The sequence below is a fragment of the Caloenas nicobarica genome, chromosome 24, assembly GCF_036013445.1.
Source record: "Caloenas nicobarica isolate bCalNic1 chromosome 24, bCalNic1.hap1, whole genome shotgun sequence".
NCBI lineage: Eukaryota > Metazoa > Chordata > Aves > Columbiformes > Columbidae > Caloenas > Caloenas nicobarica.
The window spans coordinates 5129368-5152145 of NC_088268.1; the positions used below are offsets into that span (position 1 = coordinate 5129368).

Sequence of the window (22778 nt, forward strand, 5' to 3'; positions counted from 1 at the left end):
GCAGATTTGGGGGAGCCGTGCTCCGAGCCGCCTCCTGGTCCCTCTCGCCTGCCTGGGTGCCACCATGCAGCCTCGCTGGGCGCAGCATCCCCTCGGCGCGTCCCCGAGAGCCGTGCCGAGACCCGCCGAGCCCGGGGACTACCGGCTGCATCCCTTGCTGCTGGGTATGGATTTGTGGGGGGGACACACGGAGGGGGACAACGGGTGATGCTGACCCCTTGGGGACGGTGCCAGCCCCAGGCTGTGCCCCGGGGGGCGATGGCGCGGGCAGGGCTGGGTGCCCGGCGCGGGTGGGAGGATGCGGGCAGGGCTGCAGGCAGCTGCTGCTGCCCTCCTTTTGCTTGAATAACCTCCCTGCCTGCGCAGCTGCTGACGGGTGGGGGGGCTCCTGCGGGCTGGGGGGGTCAGGAGGGGCAGGAGGCAGCATTGGGGCTTGCTTGGTGCTGGCAGTGACCAGCGGGGTGGCATCCGCCTCTGGGAACGGTGCGGTGACCTTGTCCTGGTGTCACCCGCAGCAGGACATGGGGATCGGAGGTGGGATGTATTGGGGGATGCGGTGGGTTGGGCACCTGGGCGTCCCCATGGGCGGGGGGTGACACATCCCTGTGCCATGGCGCTGGTGTCTCTGATCAGGCTGACAGCAAAGCTCGGGTGGATCTCACCCCATGTTTTCAGATTGTGAGTGTGTTTTCCTGCGTCTGAGACATGGATTTGAGCTTTTTTTTTTCCTCAGCGTTTTTGATTTTTAACTAGCTGTGACTAACCAGGCTGGCAGAGCAGGCGGTGACCAGCCTCCTACACCCTACCTGCGCGCTCCTAAATAGGCTCTGTTCTCCGCACCCCATTTGGAGCGTTCCTGAGCCCTTCTGTAACACCCGATCTTCTTCCAGCCTCTCCCCCGCAGCTGCCGGGGCGCAGCATCACCCCATCTCATGAAAAAGGCCGTATCCCCCGGATTCCTGCCTGGAGGCTGTGGGGTGCTGGGGAAGCTCCGGGCTGTGTGTCCGAGCACGTTGCGATGGTGGCAGCGGGAGCCAAGTCTTCGAAAGGATTTGTTCCCCCTGTGCCAAGGCAGAGACGGGCCAAGTGTTGTGCCAGGCTGAGCGATCACCACGATCCCGACACACCGTGCAGGGAAACTCCCCAGTCCTGGGTACTTCCCCATGGACCGGACTCTTTGGTGACTCCAGCCAGAGGCTCTGACCCCAGGCTGCAGGGCGAGGGCTGGAAAAGCCATGGGTTTGGCTTAAATTCCTCCCTCGGTGGCTCTTTTGCAAGGAGGGGCGGTTCCCTCCCTTGGCTCTTCCATGTGCTCTCAGATGAATTTGCTCTTGCCGAGGTGCGGTGCGCGGTCGAAGCTCCCGTCAGGCGAGCGAGCGGTTAGCGTGACGGCACTAATGGCAGGAGATGAGAGGGAGTGATTAGCTTGCTGGAAAAATTGCAGCGAGTGCATGGAGCAGAAGGGCAGCGCCGGCGCGGTGCATCGCTGCGTGCCGGGCAGGAGCATCGCCCGCTCCGCCCGCCTGCTTTTCCCCGCACGGGAGCTTTTTCTCTCATCCTTTTGCCTTCCTCTCCAGCGACTTGTTGCGTTTTGTCTCTGGTTTTGATGGCAAGCTCTCTGAATCGGAGCTTGCCGGTGTTTCCAAGATGGTGCGGTGATGCTCGGGCTGCTGGCATGCGTGACCCCCGTGGATGCGTGACCCCTGTGGATGCGTGACCCCCGTGGATGCGTGCCCCTCGTTGCTGTCCCCAAGAGTGGGACACAGCTGCAAATGGCCTCGTGCCTGGCTCTTGGCACTGCCCGTCCTCCCACGCAGCCCCTCTCCACACCTCCCTCCCTGCACTCTGGGCTGAGAGGAACCATCGATTTGGTGTCTTGAGGGGCAGTTTATCGCTTTCCTGATGCCTGATAGATGGGAATTGATTTCCCGAGCAATTTGCTGGAGCGGCTCAAAGCAGGAACGCCCAGGACCCGGCTTTGCAGGAGCGTGGCGGGGGGGCAGCTACATCCCTGGGGCTGGTCCTGGATTGTGGGACTGGTCTGTACTGGGAATTCTCCAGGGAGACCCACAGAGCAAGGGGGGTTCTTGGAGCAGCAGGAATCCACCTGCCTGCACGCTGGGGCAGACCTTTTCCTCCTCCAGCCCCGTGCCTCAGTTTCCCCCTCTCCTCAGGGCCAAGGGAGATCCCCAGGCTGGCGCCACCAGGAATAATCCCACCCCAGTTGCCAGGCTGTGCCGCCTCAAATCGCCACTGCTGTGTGGGTGTGAGACGAACCCACAATGTGGCTTGTGTTTGCGCTGCGCGGAGCCTGGCCCCTGCCATCCTCTCCTCTCCTTTTATTTCTATCCGGCGTCCCCGAGCTGCTGGCATCTCCCCAGCCGAGGCTGCGGCCCCTTGCCAGGGGCTCCGTTCTCCTCCGGTCCCCGGCAGGGAAGGCTCTGCCCCGGGCAGGGATGCTCTCCATGCAGAGGGTACCGCTGACTTCAGCCTCATGCCAAGGGTCGGGGAGGAAGCTGATGGTGGGGGAAGCTTTGTCCCATCTCTCCCAGCTGTGAGCCATCCCTCCCTTCACCCCTCCTGTTTTCCCTTTCCAGTGTCAATGTTTCCCCCCGCCAGGGTGTCCGGGACAGGTGGGGACGAACCCTCGCTCGGGCACTGCCCTTCCCGCAGGGCGACGGGGACGTTCCCGCGCTGGCTGCTGTGTCCATAGGACGTGAACTCGCCTCCCGTCTCCATGTGCGTGGGTGCGATAACACCCAGCAAGGTGGGAAGTAGCTGCCGCTTTTTACAGGGCTGGCCAGATGGGATTTCTCCTTCGGTTTGGGTTTTGACAGTGACATGGGGAATTTATCCGGCTGGTTCTCTGCTTCCAAAGCCAAGGAGCTGCTTGTCGGGGCAGCGTTGCGGAGAGATGCCAGCTGGAGCCCCCCGAGCTCCGGGAGCAACCAGGGCAACCACCACACCGGAGCTCAGTTCGGTTCTGGGGGCAGTTTTGGGCCCCTCACGCCCAGAAAGGCCTTGAGGTGCTGGAGCGAGTGAGAGAAGGGGACGGAGCTGGTGAGGGGCTGGAGCACAAGGGTGATGGCAGCGGCTGAGGGAGCTGGGGGCTCAGCGAGGAAACGGCCTCAAGTTGCACCAGGGGAGGTTGAGGTTGGATCTGGGGGACAATTTCTTCCCCAAAGGGCTGTGGGGCATTGGAACAGGCTGCCCAGGGCAGTGCTGGAGTCACCATCCCTGGAGGGGTTTAGAATACACATAGATGAGGTTCTCAGGGACATGGGGCAGTGCCAGGGCTGGGGGAACGGGCGGACTTGATGATCTTGAGGGGCTGTTCCAACTAAAACGATTCTATGATTGCGCAGCTTTGGGCTGGCTCTTCATCCCCGCACAGCTCCAGGGTACAGGCAGCGTCCAGGGCACGCAGAGGCTGGGGACAGGCAGGGCCAGGTCTGCAGGGTGGCATCCGGACTGTCACCGCCTGCGGGCACCGTGCCCCTGCGCGCCTTCGCGGAGCGGAGCCGCGTCCTGGCCGCGGTGCCGGGGGGTCTGCACGAACCCGCTGGGGAAGTTCCCGATGAAACGCTTGGCGGGTGGTGTTTTATTTTCCTTGGTTCCACTTGAATTTGGGATTGAAAGGCACGGCGGGGAGCCCGCTGCTGAGCCCGGGCTGCAGTGCTGCCGGGAGGGACCCTCAGGGATGGGGCAGAGGTGGGGGAGCTGCATCCCCCCTGTTCTGGGGGGCTTTGTGCTGGGACGGGTGTTACTGATCCCTCCCAGTGGCTTTTCCCAGGTGGTTCAGTGCTGGTTGTCCCTCAGCCTGGGAGGAAGAGGATGAGGAAGAGTTTGTCCCGCTCCCGGCATCCCCAGGAGACAGGGGCACCCACAGCCCAGGGGCTCGGTGCGGAACAGGGCTGCGTTTCTCTGCAGATTGATTTTAAACAAACAAAAATCAGGCTGCAGCAGTCGCAGCCTTCGGGAGCAAGGCGAGCGCATCCCACTCTTCCCACCGCTTTAATGGCCGGGTGCGCGGGAGCCACATCGCTCCGAGGGGCTTCTATTCTTTCGCCTCCCTTTCTCCCCAAATGCACTCTCGCCTTCCCCTCCCCTCGCCCCTTTTTGTACTATTGCTTTCTCGGGCTATTTTTCATGCTCTGCTAACCGCCGTTTGCTTTCCCGGCCTCGCTGCCTCATGAAGATTTATGAAACTGCAGTAATAAACCGGGTTTGAGAGATCCTCTTGATGATAAACCCCTGCTGAGCTGCCGATGGGGGGATCCGAGCGGACGGTGCCACCGACCCTGCGGCTGCTCTGCCCTGACGTGGCTCTCAGGGGGCCGTGCCTGCAGCGCGGGGCAGGTTTTTGGGGACATCTCCCACCCCCGTCTTGCAGCGAGGGAGGAGGGAGCTGCTGCTTGGGCTGCAAAGCCTGGAGAGCATCACCCAAAGCTCAGTTGGGCTCCGGCACCGCTGGTGTCCCCAACGTCCGGGGAAGGAGGTGATGGATGTGTCCGGGCTGTGTCCCCGGCACGGGTGACATCTCTGCTGGTACGTAAGGAAGATGGATGGATGAATCGGCAAAGAGAGCCGCGCTCCCCAAACCCCCCACTGCTCGTGGAGGGGCTGGTCAGGATTTTCCGTGGGATTTTGGCGGCCGTGAGAGCCCTGCGCCCGGCCAAGGAGCCGCCCGCAGCCCCCACGGACCGGGGGGCTGCCTCTCCCGTCCCGCCGCAGCGGTTTGCCGCCCGCCGTGGGAGCTGCCCTGCGCCCGCGGGTAAGCCGGGGGACGGTCCCCGCGTGGGGGACACGTCCCGGAGGGTCACCTCGCTGGGTGGGGACGCCGCTGAGATGGGGACCCTGGGAAGGCTCCGGCCACCGGCTCTGCCACCACAGTGACCTACTTGGAAGCAGCCCCGGGAAGGACTTTCCAGGGATGTGCTGCTGCTCCAGCATCCCTGAGCGGGAGGAGAAACAACTCGGTGGAGGGTTTGGGGTGCGGGTCTAATTATTGATATCCCCTTGGGGTGAGGCCAGGAGGGAAGGATTCAAGTGAACCAGAGGAGGTTTAGACTGGGTATTTAGGAAAATTTCTTCCTGGAAAGGGCTGTGGGGCGTTGGAACAGGCTGCCCAGGGCAGTGCTGGAGTCACCATCCCTGGAGGGGTTGGACAGACGGACATGAGGTTCTCAGGGACATGGGGCAGTGCTGGGGCTGGGGAACGGGTGGACTCCATGATCTTGAGGGGCTTTTCCCAGCAAAATAATTCTGATTTACACCCGCTGTCATGCACGAAAGAGCACGGGGGAGTTGGAGGTCCCTTTCTGAAGTAGCCCCCGTACCCCAGCCGTTGTCTGTTCCTTTATCAAACGCTCTCTGCCCTCTCCAGCCTGCGATCTGGAGGGGACGGAGACCAACGTGGGGACAGGTACACGTGTATCTGCGGTGGCTTTTCCTCCGGGTCGTGGCACTGCTGCTGCCTCCCCCCGCTTGCTCCGGAGCCCGGCGACGGATGCGGGAGCGGATGCGGCGCAGCCGGGGGGCGGCAGAGCCCCCACCAGCGCCCAGCGTTGCGCTGACCCCCACGCAGCTTGTGCACGGCTTTTCAAATCAGCCTTTTTAGTAGTCGGAGGAGAGACAGGGAGCCGGCGCGTTCCGCTCGCAGAGCATGTAATTAGGGAGCGGGGAGCTGCATGCTGATGTGATGAGAGGAGGAGGAGGGTGGGAAGGAGCCAGGGCTGCTAAACCCGGGGCTGGTAGAAGCAGCTGCAGGAAACCGGCCCCTTTTGCACCCCCCGAACCCCTGTCCCTCTGCTCAGCCCCCCTCGCTGTTCCCTCCACGGTGAGGAAGAGGAGCTGCAGCTCCTTCCTCCCTGCCTGGCTGCTCCCAGCCCTGTCACCACCGCAGCTGGGGATTTCAGGGTCCCCTGTCACCCCTCCTTTGCAGCTTGTGTTCTGACGGGCTGTGACATGGAAGGAACAGGGGGACGACAGCTCCCAGGGCTCTGCAGACTGGGACAGGAGAAATTGCTCCGTCTGTGTCTCCCATCACTGCTGGTGTTTGGCAGAATCTTCTCAGCCGGTGACGTTGGAGACCCTGGGACGATGCTCTCAGCCCTGCATCACCTTGTCCCCTGTGGGCAGAAGGGCCAAGGTGGCCCCGCTGGCATCTCTCTGGTGCCACCGTCCCTGGGGCGTTTGGCACGTGGCGGATGTGCCACCACAACCTGTCCCGTGCAGCGCTGACACTGGGACCCAGCGGAGGTGGGGAGGGACCAGGATGTTCAGCTCTTGCTCAGATTCTGCTGTTGTATTCTAGATACGGGGGTGATGGTCCCTTTGCCAGGGTGATGGAGCTGTGGGGGGAGCTGGACTGTTGTTTTCTGGAGGAGAAAAGAGGGGGGATCAAGCTTTTGGGGGAAGGATGTCCCTGTGGCATTTGCTGAGCTTGGTGTCCCCTCCTGGCTCATCACAAACCTCTTGTATGACCTTGAGCAGAGGAGATTTGTGTCTGTAGCACACGCCGGAGTCCTGTCCTACATTAATAGCACAATCAGTTGTTATAAAGCTAATACGTTGGGCTGATAAATAATTGAGGGGAAAGGAAAAACCCTCTATGATTTGCTTAACAGGAGCTTGGGTAGGAAGGGAGGGGGGAAAAAAAGGAAGAGGAGAGAGATGAATAATGGATCAAGGTTAAATGGGGAGCAAAAAAGAAAACTTCAACACGGCGAATCCCTGCAAGACGCGCTGCAGGTTGCCAAACTAGTGAGCGGGGTCGAAGGCAGCTTGTGGCCTCGGCCAGGGCTGTGTGACACGGGCCCAGGTGGCACCAGACCCTCAAAAGTGGCTTTTTGGGTTGGGATTGGGTGCCCTGGGTTGCTCTGCAGCTGGGTGTGGGGCTGGGGACCGCGGGGTGGCCTCGTCCCCTGAGGAGGTGCCGGGGACACCCAGGAGTTCGTCACCACTCACCTTGTGTGCGCTTGGCACAACTTCCTCGGTAATTAAAATTACAACATGTGGTTAATGAATTATTAGCAAAGGGATGAGTCCCTTTTGCTGTGCTGGGTGTGTGACCCCCTGCCTGCACTCCTGCCTGTGCTGCCCGCCCGGGATGGAGAGAGCTCTGCGATGGGGCAGAGATGGGGCAGAGCATCCTGTGATGCCAGGTTTGGTACCCGAGGGCTGGGATGGGGCAGAGCATCCTGTGATGCCAGGTTTGGTACCCGAGGGCTGGGATGGGGCAGAGCATCCTGTGATGCCAGGTTTGGTACCCGAGGGCTGGGATGGGGCAGAGCATCCTGTGATGCCAGGTTTGGTACCCGAGGGCTGGGATGGGGCAGAGCATCCTGTGATGCCAGGTTTGGTACCCGAGGGCTGGGATGGGGCAGAGCATCCTGTGATGCCAGGTTTGGTACCTGAGGGCTGGGATGGGGCAGAGCACCCTGTGGTGCCAGGTTTGGTACCCAAGGGCTGGGATGGGGCAGAGCATCCTGTGATGCCAGGTTTGGTACCCGAGGGCTGGGATGGGGCAGAGCATCCTGTGATGCCAGGTTTGGTACCCGAGGGCTGGGATGGGGCAGAGCATCCTGTGGTGCCAGGTTTGGTACCCAAGGGCTGGGCTGGGATGGGACAGGACAGGGGGTGCTGACCCCCTGGTGGGGGTGTCCGGCAGGGTTTCGGGGGACAGACACGCTGATGGGCAGACACAAGCCTCCCCCCACCCTGGTCCACATTTCATTTTCTTTTTGGTTCGTCCGTGTGTCCGTGTCCCTCTGTCTGTCTGTGCTCTGGAGTGGTGCCCAGCTCCCGTGTCTCGTCTGTGCCGTTTTAATGACCCCAACGCTGTTTTATTCATGTTCCAGTCTGAACATCGCGGTCCTGGTGACATCCCAGCTCCTCCGTCCCCCCTGCCCCATCCATCTGCTGCCACCACCGTCCCCAGGAGTGGTGACACTGCTGCCATCGCAGGGGACAAACCCTGCACCCCCCAGCCCCCCGTCGTATCCCACTGAGGGATGCCCCCGCTCCCAGTTGGGCTAAGCTGTCACTTCTACCCTAAAACCCTGTCTCCATCCCCAAATCTCAGCACCCCCCTCTGCCCCATAGCAGCAGGGGTGTCCCTGACCCCACTTTTTCTCCCCCCGCCCGCGCAGATCCCGAGCGGACCAGCACCCACATGATCTCGGCGGATGATGCCGAGTACCCGCGGGAATACCGGACCTTGGGCAACGGCACCCGGCGCTTCTCCAACGTGGGGCTGGTGCACACCTCGGAGCGGCGGCACACCGTCATCGCCGCCCAGAGCCTGGAAGCCCTCACCGGCCTCCAGAAATCCGAGATGGAGCGCAAGCGGGACGCCTTCATGGACCACCTGAAGAACAAGTACCCGCAGCACGCGCTGGCGCTGCGGGGACAGCAGGAGCGCCTGCGGGACCAGGTAAGGGACATCTTGGGATACAGGGGGACGGGGACCCCATCTGGTCCTTGGGGGCTGTCTGGAGGAGAGGAGGGTCAGTGGCTTTTGTCCTGGAGTATCACATACCTCTGGGTTTTCCCCAAAGTAATGTATTTAGAAGCACGTGTGAGCAACACGCTCCCTCCTCTGTCACCCTTCCTGGAAAATGCGCTGTGTGTTAGACCTGCTTTTGATAATCAGAATAGTCAAAAAAAATACTATATTGCGAAGAAAATTATCTGAAAAGGTGACCATTCGTGAAAAAATACATACATATCAAATTTAGCTTTATTTGATGGTGCATGAAATGGGTGGCTGTTTGCTCCTCACCGAGGCTGCTGCATCCCCCAGGTCTGAGGAAGAGCATCGGGCAAGGGACACCCAGTTTGGTCCCCATGTCCACGTGGGGATGTCCCTTGGTTGTGTGTTCCCCGAGGACTTGATCCTCCCTCAAGGACCGGGATGGTGCGTGATGCATCTGGGCACCCTTGTGCTGAGCGGTCCCTGGGGACAATGTCCAGCCCTCGTGCGCAGGGGTGTCCCCCAGGCCAGGCAGCACCCCGGGGTGCCGGGGAGCCCCGACAGCTCCTCCTCCGGGTGACAGTGACTCCGCAGCCCTGAGACTGCGGGGACAGCAATAAATCCCCACCTGAAGTGACGTTTTTACAAAAAGGCACCGGGGAGGGCGAGCGCGGAGCAGCCGGAGGATGCGGCTGGAAAGAAATCTTAGATCATCTCCAACTAGACACCTCCCCGAGGGACGGGGGCGGCGGCTCCCAGACTTAGCGCGGCGGAAAGAAATTGAGTTTTGTAAGGAAAACCGGCGTCGCTGCCTCCTCCAATCCGCCGCCCGCTTTGCACCCGCCCTGGTGCGGGGAGCACCGGGGGGTCCCCGCTCCGCAGCCCCTCTCTTTGCAAAAAGCTGCTGTGCAAAGGGAAGCGGCCGAAGCCTGTGCGGCGCTGGTGATTTGCACCAGCCCGGCACCCCGATTTTGGTTAATTATCGACTTTGCCATCGCCCCCGTCTGGAGCGGGGCCAGTGCACATCTGCTTGTGCGACGGAACAATGACATTTCTAGCTGTAGAGTGATATTTCTCAGTAAATAACTAGACATCTTTCCCTTATTATTACAATTTAAATAATGTTTTTTTTAAGAGGTAGCTCTAAAAAATTCCGGTCTGTGTTGACTTGGGGTCTGATAAGCTTTTGGAGGGTTTTTATAAGGTGAAAGGAAGATGATCTGGATTCTGGAATTATCTGCTTTCCTTCTGAACCTCCTCACTTGGGGTCATGGGTGCCCAGTGGGGCCGAGGGGGTCTGGGCATCTGCTGGTACCAGTCAAACCCAGCTGGGATTTTGGGGTGCTGGGGGGTGCAGGGTGCTGGGCAGGGGCACAGCTCCATCCCTCGGCCATGAGCATCACCTATTTGTAATTGTAAAGAAAAAAAAAATCCATTTTTTTCCAATTTTTTTTTCTTTTTTTGTTCCAATTTTTCTTCATTTTCACTGCAGGAGGTAAATAATAACGGGGAGACAATGAAATTAGAAACACTAGAATCCCAGGGTGCCAACCTTTAAATGACATTGAGATCCAACACTCGGGGCTCGCCTGAGACGTTTGAAACTTGCTTTGCTGTTCTAGGGGAGCCCGGCAGGTATTTCAGATCACAGGCTTTGCTAGTTTATTATTTTTTTAAAATTACATATGAGAGAGTTTACAAAATCAGAGGTGAATAGAAACATCTCATAAATGTCAACATCCCTTTCAGCATGGCAAAGCCTCCAGCAAAACGCCATTGTACTCATGCATAGGAATTGGAAAGCGAGCGCAATATTAATTTTAATCACATGTGTATATAGCAGAGCAGAAAAAAAAAAAAACAAACCACAAAAAGGCAAATAATTGTACCAACACCCAACAGACTGCGAGCAAATCTGCAGAGAAGTCCGAGGCGGTAGCTAGCTAATTTAAAACCCAGATGGGAAAATGTGTTAAATGGGCACGTTAACAATAACGACAGGGATGGGAATGGGGACCAGGCGGCTGCTGGAGCTGAATTTGGGGTAAATCCGGCAGGAAAGGGCTGGGACGGCCAAGTTTCTCATCTCTGTGTGAGCACCGATGCCCGGGGACGGGCGATCCAGCCGGGGCCACCCCCGTGGTGGCCAATGCCGAACATACAGAAAGTTAAGAACATTTAGAAAAATAAGAATATGAGGGTTTAAGGGAGTGAGCCCATCGTCCCTCCTTATTTCTCACATTGGACGGGTTTTTCTGCACGGGGCTCTGAGGGTATGTACCAACCAGGACCGCGTGTTTTTACACAGCCAAGTGATAAACCCTCGAAAATAAGGGATTACAAACCTTCCCTTGCCCGTAACCAGTTAAACACCCGCCCGCCAGCTGGATCACAATTAAGCCCTGTCTACTTGGGCACCTTGCAGCTCATAAGCTGCAGCGTGAGGTTAAATACCGCAGCGGAGCTGGAGCAGAAGCATGCCTCTCTCAGGGCTAAATAAAAGTATATAAAAGCTTGGATTTAAGCTTGTCCAGTTCTGCTGCAGGAAAAAAAATAAAAAATAAAAAAAAAAAAGGAAAAAAGGCTGAAGCTGAGCGTTAACGTGTCGGTGGCTGCCTGACAGCAGCAGATTTGCAGCTGCCCTGAATAAATCCGACTTCGGAATAAATAAATAACAGGCAGCACAGATGTATGGACAGGCCAGGCTGGGCACTCGCCAAGGGCCCCCCCAGTATCAGTGCTGGGCGCACTGGTGTGAGTGGGGCAGGGGCAACCCGGGGGTGCGGGCAGGCTGGGGAGGTGCCGCTTTGCTGCAGCTGGCTTTGTGCCTCAGTTTCCCCAAATAAAGTGGGGGGTCTTGGCTGCTTCCCCACCCTGCAGCGGGGTGCGCTGCCACACCAGGGACCTGGGTGGGGGGCTGAAATTCGAGTGCATGTGGCTGGGTTTGCAGGCAGGGCAGGGCATGGAGCAGTTTCTCGCACGGGTTATTCTCAGTGGTTGTTTTGCCTGGCTCTGCAGCGCGGTCAGCTCAGCAGCTCCTGGGGTCCACAGCATCGCGTGTGCTCGTGGTTTGGGCTGGGAGGAAATTGGGAGCCCGGGGGGCAGGCGGGATGCTGGGTCTGGCATTGCGGGGCTGCTGCAGCCCCCGATGCAACCTGTGGATGCTTGGACCCAGCTCCCACTGATTAAAAATATTAGAAGAATATTGCACCCGCATGCACCCCTGCCCCATTGCACTCCCACTTGCCTCAGCACCCACCCCTTGCACCCCCAGCACCTTCCTGTCCTATTGCACCCCCAGTTCCCCCAGCACCTGCCACTTGCCCCATCACACCCCCAGTTACCCTCTTGCACCCCCAGTTTCCCCAGCACCCTCCTGCCCTATTGCACCCCCAATTCCCCCCACCCCTTGCCCCATTGCACCCCCAGTTACCCTCTTGCACCCCCAGTTTCCCCAGCACCCTCCTGCCCTATTGCACCCCCAGTTCCCTCTTGCCCCATTGCACCCCCAGGCACCCTCTTGCATCCCCCAGCTCCTCCACCACCCTCCTGCCCCATTGCACCCCCAGTTCCCCCAGTACCCTCTTGCCCCATTGCACCCCCAGTTCCCTCTTGCCCCATTGCACCCCCAGTCACTCTCTTGCACCCCCAGTTCCCCCAGCACCCTCCTGCCCTATTGCACCCCCCACTCCTCCACCACCCTCCTGCCCCATTGCACCCCCAGTTACCCCAGCACCCCTTGCCCCTGTGCACCCCCAGTTTCCCCAGCACCCTCCTGCCCCATTGCACCCCCAGTTCCCCCAGCACCCCTTGCCCCTGTGCACCCCCAGCTCCCGCCACCCCCTCCCAAGCCCCGCCCCCGCCGTGCGCGCGCGCCCCCTCGTGGCCGGGAGGGTCCCCCCGCCCCCCCCGCAGGTGGAGTCGCCGTTGCCGTGGCGACCGCGCCCCCTATCAGCGGCGGGCGGCGCGGGGCCGGCGGGGCCGCAGCGGCGGGAGGTGGCGGGAGGTGGCGGTTCCGCTCCGCGCGCAGCGGCCCCGGCCCCGCCCGCCCCCCCCCCCCGGGCCGCGCTGCCGAGCGGAGCGGAACGAACGGGAGGAGCGGGGCTCGTCCGGGCCGGCCTCACCTGCCGCAGGTACCGGGGAGGGGGGTGTGCGGGTCCGGTGTCGCGGTCCCCTCCTGTCCCCTCCTGTCCCCCGGTGTCCGGCTGTTGCGGTGCCCCCACCTCCCTTTTCTCTGCTGTCCTGGTGTTCCCCCCACCCCGGCGTCCACCTCCCCGATCGGCCTGGTCCCCATCGCCAACCGGTGCCCCCGGTCGTGCCCTTCCCCTGGCCCCGGGGCTCAGCCCCAGGGTGAGGACACCCCCTTTCCCTCCCATTCCCCCCCACTTTCCCTCCCATTCCCCCCCCCTTTCCCTCCCATTCCCCCCCTTTTTCTCCCTTTCCCCCCTTTTCCTCCCATTCCCCCCTTTTCTTTCCATTCCCCCTTTCCCTCCAGCCCCTCTTTCTTTCCCTCCACCCCCCTTTCCCGCCAGCCCCCCGACATTCCCTTTCCTGGGGGTCCCCCCCTCCCAGGGGGTGGCTGTTTGTGGGTCCCATCGTCCCTGCGTTGCCCGCTGGTGCAGCAGCTGGGGGGGCTCCCGCTGCTCCTCCCGGTGCACAGGGAGCCGTGCAACCCCCCCCCACCAGCCCCCACCTTCCCCGGGCAGCTTCGTGTTGTCACCCGTGTCCCTGTCCCTCTGCAGGGGACACCGCTCCCCTCTGCCCTTCTCGGGCTGCGGGGAGGGACAGATGGTGGCCTGGCGGTGCAGCATCCCTGCGCTGCGCGGGGGCTTGTCTCACCTCCAGCTCGCTTGGCCGAGCATCCTGCCCGCTGGGGGGGACCTGCTGGCACCGGGGGGACCCCCCGGGCACGTACCGGGGAGCGGGACCTGCATGACGGGAGGAGCAGCTTGAGAGCATCTTGCTCCATCTCCCGAGAGGTGCAGGGGCAGCTGGGCACATGGCGGGGGGTGCCCGTGGTCTTGGCGTGAGGTTGGCACCGCTTTGTCCCCGCGGGGTGCCTGGCCGGGCTGGGGGTGCCCCCGTTGCACCCCCAGGGCGTGGGGTACCTGCGCGCCCCGCTGTTGCAGGGCCCGCGGTGATGGGTGGCGAAGGCTGCGGGACGTGAAGCGGTTTTGGGGAGCTCGCTGGGGCGTCGGGGGCGAGACGTGGGGCCCTTGGTTGCTCCTCCCAGGGTCTGCTCTCGGTCTCGGGTGTTGTGGACGGTTGCAAAGTGCTGTAATGGTGGAGGAGAACGTGCCTGGCTGTCAGGAGTAACATGAGCAAGCGTGTGTGTGTGTGTCCCTACGACTGCAGCCTGAGCTGTCTCTATTGATTCTCTCATTTTTCCCTGGGTGGGAGCAGTTCCTGGCTGATTAAAGGAGACCTGGCCCACGTTTTGGCTGGGAATCAGGTCCTGGGGAGTCACACAAAGGTCTGTGGGTCACCCCACTTCTCCTTGCGCTTTATGCACAGAGCAGCAGGGAAGAAAGGCTTGAGGTGCCTGAGAAGTGGGGAATAAATAAGTGATGGCAGCCCCGGGGAGGGCATCAATGAGCCCGTCGTATAATCCAGCAGGGAGATACCCAGTGGGTGCCCGTCAGGAACTGGATCCAACTCCATCCCAGTGGCAGGTGGGATGTTCTTGGGCTCCCAGTGCTCCCCAGTTCCTCACCATGGTTCAGGGGAGCACGGTGCCGGTGCTGCCGTCGGGGTGTTGGTATTCGTGCCTCTCCGGCATGCATGTGTACATCCATCCCCATCCCGCCGCTGCCAAAAGTTTCATGCTGTTCCTAACCCAAATTCTGCCTGCTCTGCTGCCTGCTCTGCTGCCTGCTCTGCTGCCTGCTCTGCTGCCTGCTCTGCTGCCTGCTCTGCTGCCTGGTTTACCTTGCGCGTCCCCATTGTGTTGGTCCACCTACGCCTTTGCCGTTGCCATAGCGACTCTGCAATCTGATCTGCCCAACTTCTGTCTGATTTTCCTGCCTTCCCCCCAAAAAACCTTTGGCCCCGCTGCCTGGCTGCCCTCCCCACGCCCCGGGAGTGCGATGGGGGGCGGAGGAGACCTTGGCCCCTGTTTTGGGGTGCACGGTCACTGCCAGCGCAGGGGACAGGCAGAGACCATCGCGAGCAGGCTGGGGATGTGCTGAGCACCAAGCCGGGACCCCGGGGAACCTGCAGCACAGCAAGAGCCCTTGACCTTGGCCGTGGGGGGTTGGAAAGCCCGAGCAGGCAGCAGCACGGCTGATCCTCAGCGCAGCGTTTGTCCTGATGCGTCGTGACTTCACGGGCTGCATCGCTCTGAGCGGACGCTGTTGCTGATGGGCATGGTGTTGGCGCCAGGGAAGGGTCAGGAGCGCGTCTCGTGGTGGCTATCGGAGCATCTTTGGGCTGGGGGCTGGAGGGAGGTGCAGTAAAACCCAAGTCCCTGCCTAAATTTGCCCGTGCCTGGATGAGGAGCAGCAAAGCAAGTGTTTGGTGGCTGTGTCACGGTGAGGTCCGGTTTGGGTGGTCCCCGAGGCCCCAGGTCTGACGGGAATTAGCCCCAGGGCTCCTGCATCCCATCTCGTGTCGCACTGGCCTCTCTCCTCTGTGCTTCGAGAGGCTCGAGAGCTCCTTTTGCAATAATTACGAGACCTCAGGTGACAGTATCTGCAATGCACAGCAGCAGTGTCGCTCTTCTCTCTGTCTGGTTACTGTTTGCATTCGACTCTCTGTCTTGTCATCTTGCTATTGCCGCTGTAATTCAGTTTCTCTTGTGCTGAAAAGCATTTAAAAACCTTTAATAAGGAGAAACAGATTAAATTCACTTTGCTGTTATTTTTCAAGGAGATTTTTGTTTGTCGAGACATTCTGCCTGAGGGGGATTCTATCAGAAACTGGAACTCCTGAAAATGAGTTAATTAAAAAGCCAATGAAACTGCCTCTGTCCCTCCCTTCGGTGGAGCGTGCTGGGGATGCTGCTGCTGTCCATTTTCGAGGGACAAATTCAGTCCTGCCTTGTTAATCTCTAACAGATTTGTGTTCTAATTGCTAACCAGGGAAAGTTTGCCTTGGTCAAGGCGATGACTCACTCGGATTTAATTTACCTCCTGCTCTTCTCCTGGGACAATCACAAAGACTATTTTATATAACATATATATTTAAAAAAACTGAACTACGAAATGTTCTTACCACATTTCGTGCCCCCAGCTCTGGTTTTCCTCTTGGCCGCAGGTGCGTGTGTGTGTTTGCAGGTGCATCTCTCTGAGCATCCCCGTGTACACGGGTTCCCTCGTTACCGGGGGCTCGCGGGACCATCAAAACCCCCACTTTATGCTTGCACACGTGTTCCGGCCCCGAGCACACACGTGTGCACACGCCTGTGCTTTGGGAGAGCCCCCAGTCCTAGTTCGCCCACCCTTTTGCAGCATCACGGACATGACTTTCATTGCAATTTTCATCTCAGCCTTTGTAATTCTTCCTACCTTCTGCCCCGCTCCGCTGCCAGCGAGCCGCCCGCTTTATCGGCTGTAACAAGGGCTGTCGCTTCAAATCCTCTCGCAGACCATTATCTCCCTTTGATGCTTTTGAAGAGCCAGCGATATGTTAATTCTACCTTGGCCCTCTCCTCTTGGTACAAATCCAGCCTGGCCGGGCTGTCCCCGCGCTGTCCCCTGCTGTTTGGGGACCTGCTGGGAGGTCCAGCATGTGCTGCCCTGGTCCCCCCGTCCCTGCCAACCCTCGGGGTACGGGGAGCGTGTCCTTTGGGAGCCTTGGGATGGCTGGAGGATGAGCGAAGGGCTGGGCAAAGCGCCGGCGCGGGGACAGATGGAGCCCCCCCAAAAACTCGGCGGGGTGCCATCCTGTGCCATCCTGTGCCATCCCGGCACACGCTCCGGGTCCCGCTAACCAGCCCCAAATCGCTTCCAGAACATTCTCGATTTCCCGCCCCCCCCCCCCCCCCCGGCACTTGGGGTTCAGACGAGCTCGTCACCCGTTTGATGTAGAGCGGTTGTGTGCGGTGGCGATGTAATTTATGGGCTTTGTGATAAGCCTGTCCAGTCATCCTAAAATAATAAATAAAATACATACCAAGGGCTGGCACGAGATAGGATCAGTAATATCAGGGTCTGAGGAAAATTACTGAGACTCTTCAACAGCAAAATAAAGAGCGTGGAAGGGGGAAAAAAAAAAAGTTGCAGAAGGCAAAAGTCGGGAGCATCACCTCCCACCACAGACTGGGATGGGGCCCTTTGGGGACTGGGATAGACTGGTTTGGCCACAACCCCGCGGCTCCTCCAGCCCAGGCGTGCAGCGGTCGGATGCTTCGGTACCGGTGCTGCCAGCCTTGCCTTGCGCCCCGCATCTTGCGCCCGCATCTTGCGCCCGCATCTTGCGCCCGCATCTTGCGCCCGCATCTTGCGCCTGCATCTTGCACCTGCATCTTGCACCCGCATCTTGCACCCGCATCTTTTACCAGGAGCTCAGGCTGCAAAGCGCTGCTGGTGCAGCGGGGCTGTTAATTGCTGGATCCAACGGACGGCTTCATTAGCACCCAAAGGTGTTCTGAAGTGGTGTCTCACTTTCAAGCTCCTGGTCATTTGGAAAAGCTTTCGGTGCCCAGGACAGGCTTGGATCCGGCTGGTTGTTATCCAATAGAGCCTGGTAATCACGGCTCTGGACTTCTATTTCTGGTTCTGCTTCTGAGTCACGGCGTGCCCTTGGAAAAGACCTTTGTGCCTTGAGGCTTGCCTGCGTGAAAACCCTGCGCTCGTTGGACTTAAATCACTTTTTAAACAGTTTTAGTTTAGTTGAGGCAGAACTTGGTTCAGGTCTATTGATGTCTTAGGGAATATTAGTGTGAACTGCACCTCGAGTTTGGGTAAGAGCATCCTGCTGGTGCTGGAGATGAGACTGGCAGGTGAACTTGTGCATATACACATGGACTAGAGCTCTATTCACCTTGGCAGCAGAAGGGTTAATACCCAGCAGCAAACCTGCTGGTGGATTGTTAAAGTCCTTGTATAAATACTCTGCGATGCTCTAATGTTATTGCAAATTCTTCCTCTGCTCCCTGAGCACTGTGATGGGAGACTCCTTGGCAGCAACCAGGGCATTGCAGGGGCTGGGAGCTTGCTTTCTCTTTAAAATAATGATAATAATAAGAAAATAATCATCCTCTAAGTGATGAACTAGGTTTGCATCCGCGGTGGTTGTGATTGGCAAATAAACGCTGTAAAAAAGCGACATGCGTGAGAGGGTGAGAGGGGAGAAAAGAGCCGTTGAGGACTTTGATCCCAATAAAAAGACCGTTGAGGCCAAAGCTGCTCTGCACCCGTTTCCCCTGCACCAAAATCCGTCCCCTCCCAGCAAGGTGGCTCATGCTTCTTGTCCCCAGCAGTGGTGTCCCTGCTGCAGCCCATCCGGCTGTGCCAGCCCGGGGAGGGGGGGACGGTGGGTTTTGCAGCGAGTGGCAGCTCCGAGCGTCCTCGGGACGTTCGGGGTGACGTCCCATGGGTGACGCTGGGGGGGTGGCAGCTCCCGCGCCCTCCGGCGCGCTGGGCTGCGAGCGGTGCCAGCTCCCGTCACTCGCTGGAGCACATCGGCTTGACACCGGCGGCAACGCGGCGAAGAAGCCACAGAGGGAGGTGGAAGAGGCGTGGAAGGGGGATTGCAAAATCCCTTCCAAAATGGAAATTATTCTGGCTCTCAGGGCAGCAGCCTGACCACAGCATCCCAGCATGTGCTGGGTGTACCAGTGACCCCAGTAGGGATGCTGGGCATACCAGTGACCCCAGTAGGGATGCTGGGCGTACCGGTGACCCCAGTAGGGATGCTGGGCGTACTAGTGACCCCAGTAGGGATGCTGGGCGTACCGGTGACCCCAGTAGGGATGCTGGGCATACTGGTGACCCCAGTAGGGATGCTGGGCTGCCGTCCTGCCCCCCGCTTTGCTCTGCTTTGGTTCCCTTGCACCCCGCTCTGCATTCAGTCCCCGCATGATCTGCCCTGAGCAGCACGAAACCTCAGCGACCTGTTGGGAGGGGACTTTAAACAGAACCGAGAGCAGGTTTGATGTCGCAGTCTAAAGTCAACAATTCTCAAAAGGAAAACGAAAGTCAAACCAGAATCTTAATGGTATTTTTTGTTTTGTTTTGTTTTCTTTCGTTTTGTTTTATTTTTTGTTAGCAACCCAACTACTGGAGCTTTAAGGTCAGTACTTCTGATTTTTCATGCTTCTGTTTGAAATGCATGCATTTTTCCAGCCTTGCCTCATCCCTGTGTCTGTGGAGGGGGGTGGGAACCGGGGTGTTTTGGTGAGGACTCCTGTGCCAACGCCGTTTGTTCTCAGCTCAGCAGCAGCTTAAGGTCGCGCGAAGGATCTTTGTGCTTTTGGCTCGGGTCGTTGTGCAGATACAAACCTGTTCTCCAAGAGGGATGAATCTGCCTCCTGCCCTTGTTTGGGTCACTATCACCCCACCATCAAATCCTGCTGCTTTGGGGTCATTTCATTGCAGCGGAGACCTTAATTGCGGGAAAAAGGTCAGAAAAGAGCCCGTTCCAGCAGGGCGCAGAGACCCCTCCGCGGAGCTGCCCAGGGGTGCCAAGGGTTGCTCTGATTTTTGTCCCCTGCCATCACGGCACGTCCGCACAAAACAGGTGTTCCTACAGAAATTCCACGCTGAACCCCAGAGACCGGCTTGTGTTCGGCGTGTTGCGGGATAATATAATAAACCAGCGAAGTTATTTGTTGGGCTGGGCGGGAGGGGCAGCTCTGTCCCGCGTTGGCCATCGCATCCCTGTCACCGTTCCCTGCCACCGTCCCCTGTCACTGTCCCCTGTCACCGTCCCCTGTCACTTGGGTGTCGCGGGACCAGCCCCGTGTCCGGGAGCTGCCGCGGGAGGAATCGTTGGCATTCGCTTTATTGCACCTTTGTGCCTGGACCCACCCCTCCTTGGGGACACCGAGGGGACCCTGGGGCGGTCCCTGCGCGGTGGCTCCTGCCAGCACCTTGCCAACAGCCGCCCCATTGTCTGGCAGGGTGACGTGCGCATGTCACCGCGCCTGCCCTTCCTCCTCCTCCTCCTCCTCCTCCTCGCCCGGGGATGCGGTGGCACCACTTCAAGGTCAGGCGTGTTGCTGGCTGACCTTGGCGTGTTTGTCCCTGGTGGGTTTGCTCTTCCCGGGATAAAAAACCACCAACAAAACAGGCGTTTTCCTTGAGCCGGCAGCAGAGAGCGGAGCAGTGGTAGAACGCAGGATATGTGCAGTTGTTCCAAGTTTTCATTCTTGAAGTATTTGCGGCGTAAAACGCGTGCGAGCGGCGGCTCCCCGGATGTTCAGCTGTCTGAGTTCTCACCGGCTGGTTTCAGCCGCGTGTTCTCAGGGACATTCCTGGGACTGGGGGGGTGAAGGCACAAAACCCTATTTTTTTGATTTTATATTTTTTTCCTTTTTTTTTTATGAGTAAGAAATAAAATGGGGATGAACTTTAGGGGTCCACCCACCCCAGCGGGTTCCTCCTGGGCGGCAGCTGGGGGTTTGCAGCTGCAGACGGCGCATTTTCTATAACTCCATATTTTTCCACGTAAGCCTGGAAATATTTTGCATCGCAAGTGGCGCATCCTCCCCGGCTGTATCCGCTGCGGGGACGCGTTACGGGTTAAATCACCCTCGTTTCCCAGCCGAGGGGGGGGTCCCAGCTGCCTGACCCCGCTACCAAGTGGGGCATGAGGCAGAGGCAGCTGGGGACGGCTCGTCACTTGTCACAGGAGCGCCCTGCGGGGACCCTGAGCCCGGCAAGCAGGTGCCGGGGGCTTCCTCGAGGCCACCACAGCCGCCTGCGTCCCCCGGGGTCTCCTGGAGCTGCAGCCTTGGCCTCCAGCTGGGAAAGCTGCCTCCCACCCCCTGCTTCTTTCCCCAAAATAAAAGTTTCATGACCCTTTAGGTTCCCTGTGTGTGTCCAGCTGCCACCGGGGCGGGGGCAGAGCCGAATTCCTGGGGACACCCAGGGATGTGGTGAGATGCTACGGGGCCCCCAGGGCAGGACCCGCCCTGGTGCCCCCCCCTGGCCCGGGGACAGGTGCTGGCTGCGATTTGGGGCTCCCCAGGCCCGGGTGTGGGGAAAGGGGGGGTTCTGCATTGCCGGCTTTGTCGGCTGCGGTGCTGGGATGAGCGGATGCTCTCGGATGGCGTTGGCGGTGCCGTCATTGCGGGGAGGGGTCCAGCATGTGGCCCCATCCCCACCTGTCCGTGGGTCCTGCCCCGCGCCGTCCTCCTGTCCCAGCGCATCCCTGGGGCTTCTGCACTCGCTGTGAGATGGGGCCAGCCCCGCTCGTGTCACAAACGTCCCCTCCTGGGCCGGGCTGTGCGCCCACACGGAGCCATCGATCCAGCCGCTCCGTGGCCGCTGTCACGTTGCTGCCGGTCCCCGAGTCCCCAGGCAGATGCCCGAGTCCCTCGGCTGGGACAGCCGGGTACCCACCCCCCCTTCCATCACCTGAACCGCGTCCCGGCTCCCCCCCCATCCCCGCCAGCCTGGGGTGACTCCTGGGTGTCACCCCTCCAGGGCAGGAGCGTCTCAGCCCGGGGGTTTGCAGGGTTTGGGGGCTCTGGGGACACATCCTTGGATCTGGCCGGGGGGCAAATCCCTCCCCAGGGATGCTGTGAGGTGGTGCTGAGGGGGGGTCCTGCTGCGCTGACCCGGGGCGCGGGCTGGCGCCCGGCTGGCGCCGCGGGGCTGGGGATGGAGTGGGAAGAACCGGCGGCTCCTTTGGTGCCAGGGCTTTAAAAGAATATCAAAGGCACTAAAGCAAAAGCTACTGGGGGAAAAAACTGACTTGGATGTGGAGGGGAGAAAGGGGGGGGCAGGAGACATTCATCTTTAAAAAAAGATTATGCTCTCACAACTGCCTGAAAGGAGCTTGGAGCCAGGGGGGGTCGGGCTCTGCTCCCCAGGAACAAGCGCCAGGACCAGAGGAACCAGCCCCAAGTTGCGCCGGGGGAGGTTGAGGTTGGAAATTTGGGATAATTTCTTCCCCAAAGGGCTGTGGGGCATTGGAACAGGCTGCCCAGGGCAGTGCTGGAGTCACCATCCCTGCAGGGGTTGGACAGACGGACATGAGGTTCCTGGGACATGGGGCAGTGCCAGGGCTGGGGGAACGGGTGGACTCTGTGATCTTGAGGGGCTTTTCCAACCAAAATGATTCTGTGATTCTAAAACAAGTGTCACCTGCGTTGTGCCCCGGCAGCAGCCGGTGACTCACTCGGTGGCTCCACATCCTCCGGGAATCTCGTCAGCAGGAGCCGTTTCCATCTCACCGGGGACTCACGGCATTTGCCGGGCTGGTATTCGGTATTTACGTGTAGGAGCCGAGCAAATACCAGGCAGGCTTAGCTCCTGTAATCCTGCCCTCCGACCCGCGTTTGCTGAATCAGGTCCATTTCTGGCCCCCCCATTTGCCGTGGCTCTCTGAACAGGGATGCAGCTCCCACAGAGCCGGGCAGGTGATGCCACCGACCCGCTGCCCGTGGCCAGAGAGGGACCGTCCCCGTGGTGGGCAACCAGCAGCCCTCAATATTCATGAGGCTGCAGAGGATCCAGGTTTTAAAATATTCATCAGGCAAGAGGCTGTTGGTGCCAGCAGGAATGGGGGAAAAATGCAGGCTGGGGAGCAAGCAGCCAGCCGTGTCCCCCGCAGAGCCGGACGGGCCGCGCGCGAGGGCAAAAGGGTGGTTTTTTACTTGGAAATGCGACATCCGAGTGTCGGGATCCTGTGCATCGGGATGGGTGCGAGGGATGCAGGTGTCACGGGGATGCGGGTGTCAGAGGGGTGCGGGTGTCACGGGGACGCGGGTGTCACGGGGACGCGGGTGTCACAGGGATGCGGGTGTCACGGGGATGCGGGTGTCACGGGGATGCTCGCCGGGGGGGTGTCCCGTTTCACCCGTGCTGAGGGGCCCGTTGCGGGCCAGTGAGCGCCCGCCCGCCTCCCGCGCACATCTGGCTGCCCGTAGCAGGCTGTGCACATCTGGTGGGGACGGGCCCCTTCCTTTAGTCAAGGGGTCCGGTTTAAAAAAAAAACCACCTAATCCGATTTTAACGCTTAATCCTGTTAACATTGAGATCAGGATTAATTCTGGGTTAATCGGGATAATCCTGACAAAATGTTGAGCATTAGACACTGGATGAATTATTGCTGCCGGGAGTACTACGCTTTTAATTCGGTGGCGAGACCCAAGGCGGGGTGAGAGGGGCGGGGGCCGGAGGAGGGGGCCGGA

At 59.7% G+C, this 22778-nt stretch overlaps 1 protein-coding gene across 1 annotated transcript in view; it reads left to right on the forward strand.

Annotated features, from left to right (window-relative positions):
- The first annotated feature begins 4569 nt into the window (after positions 1-4569).
- Positions 4570-22778, forward strand: part of SRCIN1 (SRC kinase signaling inhibitor 1) — a 41364-nt gene continuing 23155 nt past the window's right edge. The window contains exons 1-3 of the mRNA XM_065651164.1: positions 4570-4774; positions 8154-8437; positions 18686-18709. Of these exons, the coding sequence (XP_065507236.1) occupies positions 4570-4774; positions 8154-8437; positions 18686-18709 (513 nt within the window). The remainder of the gene's footprint in view (positions 4775-8153; positions 8438-18685; positions 18710-22778) is intronic.